Below are 12,199 nucleotides of genomic sequence, written 5' to 3'. Positions count from 1 at the left end.
AATTAAATGAGGACTTTCCCATTTTTAGCATAGTTTTGGTCTTTTCTTCTCAATTATGGCTTTTTATTATAATTAATTAACAAATGAGAACAACTGGTGGCTGGCTCAGAAGTAGGTCATGAGCCTAAGCTCAGTTGTTCAGTGCCATCCACTGCACTGCCAAGCCTCTCTTTCTCCAGGCTTGAGAAGACCTCTAACTATTAGGAACTAGGAGGAAAGTTTCCCAGATGGCAGATTGCCCTGTAACTCAAAACGGCATCTGGTACTGGCTGCTGTAGGTGACAGGCTACTGGACTAGATGTGCCATTGCTCTGATTCATTATGGTAATTCTGATATATATAAAAAAAAATGGTACCCTTCTTTGGTGTTGTACAAAGCCCTGCTGCCTAATGGGGACAGCCTGAACACAGAGCTCTGTCCAGTTCTAACCCAGTACTACTTTTCATCCACACCTCTTTGACATAGAACCTGAAACAGAGGAACAAACCCCGCACATATCGGTTCCTGCAGTTTCCATGGTATTTCTCTGTAGCTTGGGAGTAGTGTCACAGTTTTATAATGGACCCTTTTATAATAACCTGCAAACAGTCCACAGCCTTACAAAATTTTCAGTGAGCGTGGTGAGTGAAATCACCATTTTATTGATAAAACCTACTCACACCCACATCCCAGTTGGTGAGCTTGTATTTTTGGAATCTCACCACTCCTCCTTGCTGTTATAAAATAGCAAAATCTCTTTTCTTATGCAGCACCATGGAGAGAGAATTGCTTTGCTATGGGCCACAATTGGTATAAAAGTACAATAAGTCAGTTGGCAAGCAAGCCCACTAATGCAGTGGATAAATGTACTCTGGGACTGAAACTCCGTCAAGGGGCCTGGCAACATAATGAAATACTAGAGCAGAGGTGGGGTATTTGTCACCAAAGTTCTTGCCTCACAGAATGTTTTTCCTGTATTTTTTTTAATGCATACAAGTTCTTTATTTTAGCCTCTTCCATATGACTTTTGTATGCCAGTGGACTTGAGTGAACTAAATAATACAAAAAGCTACAAAGCATAGCAAGAATATAGCTACAGGGTTAAAAAGAGATGGGAGTCACCAGTGAAACAAATGGGTTTTGACTTCAGGCAGGGGCTTGAAGAGGGAGCTTCAAATCCTCATGTTGTTGGAGTTTTTCTGACCATACATGGAAACTTTCACAATCCCCAGACTCTGTAATGGATACTTTTTCTCTGTGTATCTTAGGACAGGTTATAGTTATCTTATGTATCATTTAAATGTCCCAGTTATAAATGTGGATGTTGAGTCAGAGTATAGTTACTCGCTATTCATCCCTGTGCCAAATGCAATGAAATCAGGTTACTGGTAATATTTAGCAAACTGGTTTTGAATCCCACTGATATCTCTGCACATGTCAGTGTAAAGTTCACTATTAAAAAAATACATTTTTCTTGATTTGATGGTTGGTTGGTCTGTAGAAAACCATTGGAAAACAAAGTGGCATCTTTCAAAGCTGGCCAGCTACTTTCTCTGATTTGTGTTCTATGAACCGCTGCATGTAGGTTAAGAAGAGCGGCAGAACCCCTGGGGGGTTTATGGTTTGGACCTCATTAGTTCTAATCCGATGGCAGAATAACGACTTGCACGTTGAGTTGTCATCCAGAGCATGGTGAGGAAGCAACAGAATGTGCAGCCCCTATCCGTATGAAGCGCCACAGAACTCTGGCATACCCAGGGCTGGGCTTGGTTTTTAGATTATATTGGCGGTTCAGGGAAGAAAGAAACCATTAAAATTCTCCTTCTTAGTTTTTATAATACTAATTGCTGGATCTGTGGCTTTCAAGAAGTCTAGTTAGTTATCCCATTCTTTTTTTTTTCCCCCGATAGATTTAAGGTTGGATTTAATGTTTCCTTTACTCTGAATAGCTCCCTGATCTTTGCTGGCTGATTCCTTGGAGCCCTGGGAGAATTTTATTTATTTGACACCCCTTCCAACATGAAGGAAACGGCCCAATCCTGAAAAATCCTGAATAGATGGATCAGTTATTAATTTCTGTTGCAGTAGCCCTTGGTCATTATCATTAGATTAGGTACTGTATACAAAAACTCATTGGTTCTAAAGGCTTTAAAATGCCATAAGGGGACACAAACTCCTGTTCTAGTACAAGTGACAACCCATGTCCAATAGTGGCCTATGTCAGGTACTACTTGGGAAGTTTAAAAATACTGCACAATGCACCCGTTCTGTTGTGCCAGTAACACAATGAAAGCTATTTGTAGTGAAGTTGAATATAGTGAAACTCTGTTTTGAGGGAAGAGGAATGAGGCCTGTGGATTTTCACTCTGCTTATAGTAAAGTCCAACTCTCTAATAAGTGGGTTCCACTGTGAAGTGCATGACTTACGCCCTATGTGTATCTGGTAGGTGTTAATGTTGTATGTCAGTGGGACTAACTGCCCCAATTTCCTATTGCAGAGTCAGAGCGATAAGAGGGTGGGGAAAAGCTAAAAATAGCATGGACAGCCTTTAGAAGGTGTAAATGGGTGTAGCTTTGTTTAGATTGTAGCTATGCTGATTTACACCAACTAAGATTCTGGTCCATAAGAGTCTGAACCAATTTTTAATCTTAACATGATATTTTTCTAACTACCCAGTTGCAATGAGTTCGATGGCTTAATTCTACATTGCATAAAGAAAGATTTCAGGTATCATTTTAAATTTTTATCTTTAAATTCCCTTTTTTTCCTGTGAGGGGGGAGGTGCTGATAAGTGGCATACCATTGCCAATATTGAATTGTATTAATGGGGTGGGATTGGTTCCCGGCAATGTGTTGCCACTAACTGGCAGTTGACAGGATTGCTATTAGGCGGAATACACTGTAGTGGAAATACTTATCATAGATCACCATCAACGTTACAGGGATGGCTTACAGTGTAGTGTTCTGTTCAGTTCAGCTTCTTAAACTGTACCCATCACCATGGAATCTGTGTGCGTCCCAAAACTGCATTAAGCAACGTGATTATCTGTCTTGTGTGGCTCTTTTTCTCCCTTCCTTTCCCCAGCAGGAAGTTGTGATAGAATTATTATTATTTTAAAATTTACCAGTTCTTTTAATGCTTTGCCTTTTGTGTGATGAATATTTAACTAGGTTCCCAAATGTGGTTGCTTTTAAAGGGTTGATAAGCCCTTATATAAACTGAGTTCTTTTCAATTTATTCTGTATGGGGGGCTTTTGGCAGTGGTGGTGTCACTTTATCCTCGCAGAAAACCTTGGTTATATAAAGCAGAGGTCCCCAAACTGTGGGGCTAGGGGGCCATGCAGGAACATTTAGGGGGGAGCAGTGGGGCCTGAGCCAGCCCCCCTGGGGGGGCAGGGAGGGAGCGCCACCCAGGCCAGCTCCAGCCCCACCCCCAGCGGTGGCCCTGGCTCCAGCCTCAGTTCTGTCCCCAGCCTTGGCCCCTGACCGAGGCTGGGTCACAGCTTCTGCTCCCAGCCCCACCCCTGGCCTCGGCCCCTGGCCACACCTCCGTTCCCGGCCCCCATCTCTGCCCTGGTCGTGGCTCCATTCCGGCCCCAGCCCCGCCCCCAGGTGCAGCCCCAAACTCGGCCCCCTTACCCTTGTCCTCGTGGCCCTGTTCCCAGCCCCGGCTCCCAGGGGAGGCGTTACCGTGAAAAGTTTGGGGAGCCCTGATATAAAGCGTTGCATTGCAGTTTTGGCCTGTTGTCCACGGGCAAAATTCCGCTCTCTTGAGTGTCATGCTTGTGCTGTGCATTGGTTAATTGTTGCCCTCCATCCCATAGGTGTCTGTGTTTTATATGCCTCATTTGTGAAGTGCTTTGATGACCTTATAGAGCACCTTTTGGTAACTTGGAAAACACGATAGATTCAAAATCAGAAACAGACCATAAAGAATATATGTCTATGCAAGATTGAAAGAACCCTTCATCTTTCTCTCACAGCAGTTAAAATTTTCAGTTTCTCACTGCTGACCAAGACAAATTTTACCCACTAGGAGAAACCTGAGATGCATTTTTGTTGGTGCTTGATATAAATGCATTGTAAATAATTTAAAGGGTCCGGTTGCCTCAGTCAGTGAAATAGTCGACTTTAGTTCCATATATCTCATTTGGCACCAGTGTTGTGGTCAGGTGAAGTGAGGTAGGAATAATGAAAAGGCCTCGTCACGGCGTTGTAAATTTACACTGCTGGCAAAGCTGTAATCAGGGTTAAAAATCAAGGAGTGAGAAATGTCAGCCTGACTCGGCTTTTAGTCCCACAGAACGTATGCCTGCTCCTGATTACAATTGAAGGCACTGACGGCATGGTGAAGTCGAACCAACACAGCTCTCTGAAAATATAAACCACTTGTATTTAGCTGCATTTCCTAGAATTCCTGATCTTTTGATCCAGTGTTTGAATAGATGACACTGTTTCCTGTTGAAAAATCCTTTATAGGGAATGACTAGCAGAGAATAGTGGTGCTTCATTTACGTTTTTTAATGGATTAAGCAACCAGTCTGTTCCTCGGGATGTTGATTTTAGTAGAACAAACTTCCTTTAACTTGTGCTTCTGCGCATAATCCCCATAGAACACATGTGCATGCGGCTGGGTTTGCGGCACTGAGATTGTTTTCCCGTAACTGTATGAAAGCGTGGCACATACACGCAGCTAAGAATGTAGCTTTTTATAAAATATCCCCTTCATTCAACTGTCTCCACTGACAGCCCTGGGAATTCGTCAGCTTCCTTTAGGCTGAACATCTCAGCCATGAGACAGCAACAAAAGTGACCTTGATCACAGTTGACTGCTCTCCTTAAGGCTTTCTTCTCTCTCGCTTTTTATTTTTTATGTTTTGTTTTTTTGGCCAGTTTGTGCAGCAAGAGGTAAGGCAGAGGCGCTCTAAGAGCAACAGGGAATAAGCCATGTTTAAAATGCCTTGGATGGGCCTGGTGGCACTCAGTGCATCATGCTGAGCAATGGGATCCCAAGGCTTTGTATGAGAAGGCATAACTCATTCCCCTAGGTTTTGGCCTAGTAGAGGCTCGAAAGGTTCACATGCTGCATAGATTTAAATGAACAGACAGAAGTGGAAACGCCTGCTGAGGGTGACTGCAGAGAATGCTGTTGGCAGAATCTACTGTAACAAAACAAGTGGTCAGTTGCTTATTCAAATAGGGCATATTTATTTAAGATATTATAACAGTCTATATTTATGTAGGAACTTTTTGCCCAAAAGGATCCTAAAGCACTTTACAAATTTAATAAACTAATATAGGGTGCTGTACAAACTATATATTTTCTTGGTTTGAAGATCTTACATCTTCATACCAGTATAGGAGAGGACATGTACAATACCCTGTGAAGTTAAAACTATGAGAGCAATTTAGCAAGGCAGACTGAAATCAGATAAATGCTATTTGGTCTGAAAAAGGGGGCTAACACCCCGACTGTGTGAAAAGTGCTATGGGATCTTTAATAATAACAAATGGTCCGTGATTTTTCATTCTATGGCTCATTCTCCCACAGCTGTTCAGTGCCCCTTAAAAGCCTGATGGCATGTTGAGGCTGTAATGGCTCAAAGTAAAGTATCATCATCAGCATTTTCTGCCATACCTAAGTCTCACAGCCAAGAGAAAGGATGGCCCGGTGCCTGGGCATTAGCCTGGAACTTAGGCGACTTGGGTTCAATTCTTTGTTCTGCCATAGACTTCCTGTGTGACCCTGGGGAAGTCACTCAATCTTTGTGTCAAAGAAAAAGACAGTAAAATTTGTGTAAAATGAGCTAAGAACATTTTGAAGATTAGTAGACTAAAGATTGTGGCGCGTCCAGTGTCACATTTCCTGAGCTAACTGCACCTCTGATCCTTTTGTGACCACCTAGAGGGCACCCCATTTTGATCTCAGACATCTAGCTGTCACCTCTCTTGAGGCAGAATCCCATGACACACACTCTCCCCTTCTAGAGTGGGCCTTAGGCTGCAGAATTCTACAGTTTACTGTAATTGTCAGGGGCAGTGACAGGTTTAACCAGTGAGGAGCCAGCTCTCATAAAAACAAAGTACTGTTTGTTCAGAACAAAAGCATTTCAGAGAAAACCTATCTTTAAAACAATAAACAGCTTATTTGTAGGTCTAATTTGTCAGGCAGTTACCCATCTTCCACATGGAGACCCTGACACACATTCAATGAATTAAAAAGGGATAAAGCATGGGCCTCAAAAAGTAATTGTAAATGGGGAATTATCATTGAGTGGGTATGTTTCTAATGAGGTCCTGCAAGGATTGATTCTTGACCCCATGCTGTTTAATATTTTTGTCAATCACTTGGGGGGAAAAAAACACATAATCATCACTGGTAATGTTTGAAGATGACACACAATTGGGGGAGTGGTAAATGAAGAGGACAGGTCACTGATACAGGGCAACCTGGATCTCTCGGTATGCTGGGTGCAAGCATATAATAGTCACTGTAATATGGCTAAACGTAAATGTATACATCTAGGAACAAAGAATGTAGGCATGGGGGACTCTCTCCAGGGAAACAGTGACTCTGAAAAAGATTGAGGAGAGGGAGGGGGAAGGTTGGAGCAAGCAGCCAATTCACACAGGGCAGGGGAAGTCAGAGAGCTTTCTTCAGTTCTGACTGGAATGTCCAGAGGTCCCTGCTTTGGCTGCTTTGTTCCTACTAGCTGGAGTCTCTGGCTGGCTGTTCTCTGCAGTTTTTCCCCAGAGTCACATGGTGGCGGGGAAGGGAAGCACCCCTTGTATCCTAGTACCCCCATATAAGTACGTAAGATAGATGGAAGTACTTTCCCGGACTGATCTTGCTTAGCCATTAAATGTAATGAGATCACATCACAAGGGAGCATGCAATTCTTTGAATGGGGTGTGGGGCAGGAGAGGTTATATAAATAATCCACCTGTGCCCTGTAGTGGGATTAAAGTCTCTCACAATATGGTTTAAAATGCAAAAGTATGAAACTGGAAGTTCCTGATACAGTACAGCACTATTGGCCTGCTTTATTTTTTGTCAAAGAAAGTCATTTATTTCAGATATTTGAGAACAGCCAAGCCATGTTCATATACACAACATGAGTGTGACTGGTTTGGGCAGGACTCTGGGATTTTAAAAAGCCAGAGATTTCTTGGAATTTCAGTTTTTATAATAGTGCTTTTTAAATGAGTTCACATATTATAATAAATTCTGTGAAGAGGCTGCTAGGTCTTTCTTAAATTCAAATATAGATAGATAGACACCTAGTCCTACAGTTCATCAAATTTGGTGTATTTTGATGACAGTTAAGTTTGAAAAACTGCTCATCAAATCACTCTGTTTCGTAGGCATATTAAGAAAATCTAGAATCTTGTCTTAAGTTTTTTGTTTGTGAAAACCTGTCATTTTGCTGCAAAAGGCTGCCTTTGTTTTGAAAATGATTAAATTTCTGTCCTGAGCAATTAATAGACTTTGCCCAAGCACAAGAATCTTACTGCTTTTTTGCTGGTAGGGATACAAAATGTCTTACCCTGAGTAAACCATTTGAATGTTTGCATCAATATTAAATGAGAACACTGGCAGGGGACAGGGGACAATGATGGTTTTCCAGCAGTCAGGCCAACAAGAGCTGGGTTACTGAAAAAGGGATTGGGATGATGGCCTGTTTTGTTTCTCAGGTATTAACAGATGGCAACACTCTTGATATAATTCACATTACTCATTGTTTAGCAATGATCTTGGAGCTGTACAGAACCCTGAATTAGTCCCTGCCCCAAAGAGCTCAGTCTGAGACCTATATATAGATCTGCAATTGGTGTAGATCAGTTGAGTGCTATTGACTTCTATAGCGGTATGTTGACTTTTACTAGCTGAAGGTCTGGGGACACACTGAGAAATCCAGATGGAGTAATAACTTAGGGTTTTGGTTTCTTAATTAATACCTGTTACTATAAACTCATCCTTGTGCTCCCTTATGTAATGTCCCTTGGTGATGCCAGCCTTGAATTCTGCTGTATTACACTCTCTTCCACCATTTTGACATCTTCCATGCTGCCTGCTATGTGTGGACTGACCTCCCTAAACCTGGTACCAAGCCATCTCCCTCTGCTGAGTCCAGTTCCTCCTAAAGGTTCATTTCTGCCATCACCTATAAGACATGGGCTAAAAGTGTTTAAAAAATAATAATGTAATGAAACCATGAAGGTGTGTAGTATCTATGCCTTTGAGTGCTCGTGTGATCTAACCTCCTTCCTCTCCTTTGTGTTTTCTAGGTTCCTAAAGGAACTGACCAGAACTGGGCACAGAAATTATATGACAGACATTCTAGCAGCCAGCACTTCCAAAAACCTCGAATGTCCAATACCTCCTTCATTGTCGTTCACTTTGCAGATAAGGTATCAGGGCATATACTAAACACGCAGCACATTAAACACGAGAGTTTGTGATGACTAGTCAGGATGGAAGGGGTTTGCATTAGGAGTCACTTTTTTTTTTAAACCACATTTAGCTATTTAGGCAATGACTTTCCAAGGTGCCTAAGGTATCTGGATACCAAATTGCCATTTTATTTTAATTGGGCATTCAAATCTCTTAGTAAGCACTTAAAATCTCAGCCTTAGACTTTGTACTGAGTTTTAAACAGGGATAGTTGAGTCTTCTGGTTTAACAAAACAAACCTCCTTCAGAGAGCTGTGTCAAATTAACATTAGTAGAGGTTGCTACATACAGGAAAGATTGAAACAAGGACATTTTCTTGATGGCCAAAAAATCTTGTGCTTCACAGGTGTAAGATATGAGTGGAACTGGGACCATTTTCCCTCCTCTGTGAGGGAGAAAACTCCAACTTTTGATTTTCCAAAGCTTAGAGGCTGATGCTGTAACATCCAGTAATGGTCTCAAGCTTTATTTAAAACATGATTTGACAGATATTGCTCAGAGCAGGCAAGAATCTGTGAAGAGGTTGTAGTTACCCATATATCTGTCTCTGTGTCGAAAATGGAAATCAAAAGCAGCTCTGAGTAAGGATAAAGGAGTCAAGTGACACTAATGCTACTGCCAAGTAGTGTGTATTGTCCTTAATAAAGTCTGAGTCTTTTTATCCTAACTTGAGTGAATTGCGCTATTCACAGGTAAGGCTGGGACTTGAGTTCCATTATACACCTGATTTTAAGCACATTCTCACCAAATCTTCCAAAAGAAGATATTCCCATTTCAAATTCTGCATGTGTGATCGCTGACAGTTAGTGATTTGCTTGAATTTGAATTAGAAAAAAATAGGTTTTACTCAATCTTTTGAAGACTCATCCAGTGCTTTTTGGCCAGGTCTTACTTGAAAACCAACGGATTCTAAATTCCAGAAAAAATGTACTTGCAAGAGAGATTAGGTGAGACCTAGCACAGAGCTCTCCAAGATCTTTTGAGACTGAGGTATGGGTGGTTATTCACTGGCTTACCAGGAATGCCAAAGTGGGCTTTTCAAAGCATGCCATAGGTGCTACAAGTACTCATATGAATGGTAGAGTCCTGGAAATTTTGCAGTTGACTTCAGTGGGAACAGGACTGGATCCTGAAGGGGGTAATAGCTGGGTAATGTACAGTGTTTGAATTAAGTGTTGTAATGCCTTGTATCTTACACTCAAATATTTTATATTAATAGGATAAACTGGTGTGACCTTCCTCACCACTTTTCCCCCATTCATTCAGCCATATGCGCTACCTTTCCAATGAGTTTATGGCAATATGATGATGCCTAAAACCGTGCGAGACTACACATCGTAATTACAGCAAGAGACTTGCAATATGCTGACTAATCTGAGGATAGGTCTATACTTCAATTAAACACCTGCAGCTGGCCAGAGTCAGCTGACTCGGGCCCATTGGAGTTGGGCTGCAGGGTTATACGCTTGCAGTGTAGACATTTGGGCTGGGGCTGGAGCCTGAGCTCAGGACCCCAGAGTTGGGAGAGTCCCAGAACCCAGGCTCCAGCATGAGCCTTAATGTCTATACTTCCGTATTACAGCCCCACAGCCTAAGCCGTGTGAGCCCAACTCAGCTAATGGTTGCCAGCCAAAGGTGTTTAATTGCAGTGTAGATGCATTCTGAGGGGTTTAACCACCATTCCATTTCTCCATTGCTTTGTGTGGTAGGTGGAGTATCAGTCTGATGGATTTCTGGAGAAAAATAGGGACACTGTATATGAAGAACAGATCAGCATACTGAAGGCCAGCAAGGTAAGAGCAGAAGGTTTGGAAAATAGTCCACATTAAACCAAAGTTGGCATTGCTGAACTGTTCTGATATCTTTGCTCATTTTAAAACACCCAGGAGCGTGTGCAAAAGCTCTTACAGTCTACATGGTCAGGAACAAAAATAAAAAGTAAATGTAAAAAGTGAACTTAAGCTGTCATTTTACCCAGGTGTTCTCTTCATTCATGTAACCTGCAATCTCCTCCCTGCTATATATCCCCTGTCATGCTTAAGGTCATAAATCATGACCACCATCTTTCAATCAACTTGGCTTGATTGGAACCCCCTTCACAACCTGCTGACCCTACTCCTTAGTCAGTCAGGGTAAAGATCACCCAGTACAGAGGGCCAACCCAAGAGGATTTAAGTGATGCCTGGGATTTGTGCTGGACGTCTACATGGGAGTGATTTCACTTCCAAAGAAGCGTCACTGCTCAATAACAATGAAGCTTTCCTTTCTTTTTCTCTCCCTTCCTGCCCTTCTCCCACCCTGGGACTATGTGCATGGTCTTTGAAGCACCTCCAGCCTCGGCTGAGCCAGAGATTAAAAGACCATGATCAGGAATTAAACCCATATGTTGCAGGTGGTATTGCAGAGCATTTCTTTTAACCTGCTATCCTGGGCCATAAATGCAATGCTTGTAGATGAAAAAGCATTTACTTTTTACTTCATTGCAGTATACCACAGTTATGCTTGTTGCTTCCATGTAAGCTATACATTCACAACTCTATTTTTTTTTCATTTTTATTAAATAGAGAGTTAATATAGCATTAAGGTAGAAATATCAAGGAATCTGCATACAAGAAATTCCAAACATTGTCACAGCTCCCATAACATTACTGCCCACATATGCTACGATATGCAACATTAACGAGTAATACGTTAAGGTTTACAGCGAACAACAAAAAAGTTCCTTGATCTGTGTGACACTAAGAGCATCCCAATGCCAGAAGGCAAGGGGCTCCCTGGTATCTAGCAGTGAGTTCAGCTGGTGAGACCAGCTCAGTATATCCCAACTCACTACTGTTATAATCCGTATCTGAAAGGTGTTATGTGATGTCACTGAAAAACTAATAACATGCTGGTTATTAATATCACTGAAATGTTTGTAGCAACACTAGGAATTATGGATGCTCTCTGATATTATGTTCTAGAGACTGTAAAAAGACAAAGGAGGAAAAACCAGGTTTTTTTCCAGACAAAGGGGAAGGCAAACACCTCTGGCTCAGTAGCAAACCAAGCCATATGTGAACAGAGACATGGACGATGGACTGTTCATATCCATCAGAGGTTGTAGGAAGGCTTTTGCATTGTAAAATCACAGGAGACTGCAAAATTGACATGGTGCTGACTCTCTGGGGGACATAGCAAGCTGAGCTGAGCCCTAGGTGGGCTTCCTGACCTGTAAGACAAAGACAATCCCTTTTGAGGAAATACGGAAGAGAGAGAGAGAGACTCCACCTTTCTCCTTCACCTTAGGAGACAAAGGAACCAAACAATTTGATCTTTGTTATGGGTCCTGGCCAGGCTGGCCAGCAAAAGGAAAGGGTGAGAGAAACCATCTTGAACAAAGACTGTATCTTGCTAGATTTGAGTTTTAGATGCGTGTCATCACTTTTAGATTAGGGATGTAAATACCATTTTAAAAATTAAGCGTTTAAACGATTTAAAAATTCAAATCAATTCAAATTCAAATAAAAAAACTGTTCCAATCCTTACAGGACACAATCCTATTTATTCTCATCCTACAACTTAAAAATACCCTGTTGTTGTTTTTGTTTTTCATTTTACCAACTCAGTCCTCTAGTTCTACAAAGTCCAGCCATTGAACTGAGACTTGAAAAGTCCTAAAATCAGGGTATAGATTTCGTATACAGTTCTGGAGAACAAAGTCTTGACGTCAGTCAGAGCACTAGTGCTGTGTATGCACAGGCCCGGCACAGTATTCGTTCG

General features: G+C 41.8%; 1 protein-coding gene across 6 annotated transcripts in view; it reads left to right on the top strand.

Moving 5' to 3' along the window:
- The window catches only part of MYO5B (myosin VB), a 372,896-nt gene that overhangs the window by 233,430 nt on the left and 127,267 nt on the right, over positions 1 to 12,199 (top strand). For all 6 annotated transcript variants that reach the window (XM_073343525.1, XM_073343528.1, XM_073343526.1 and 3 more), the window contains exons 13-14: positions 8,272 to 8,394; positions 10,147 to 10,230. In XM_073343525.1, the coding sequence (XP_073199626.1) occupies positions 8,272 to 8,394; positions 10,147 to 10,230 (207 nt within the window). The remainder of the gene's footprint in view (positions 1 to 8,271; positions 8,395 to 10,146; positions 10,231 to 12,199) is intronic.

Source organism: Lepidochelys kempii, chromosome 5 (assembly GCF_965140265.1).
Source record: "Lepidochelys kempii isolate rLepKem1 chromosome 5, rLepKem1.hap2, whole genome shotgun sequence".
NCBI classification, from domain to species: Eukaryota; Metazoa; Chordata; order Testudines; family Cheloniidae; genus Lepidochelys; species Lepidochelys kempii.
The sequence above is the reverse complement of the archived record's forward strand: the minus strand, read 5'-3'. Positions and strand labels throughout refer to the sequence as shown.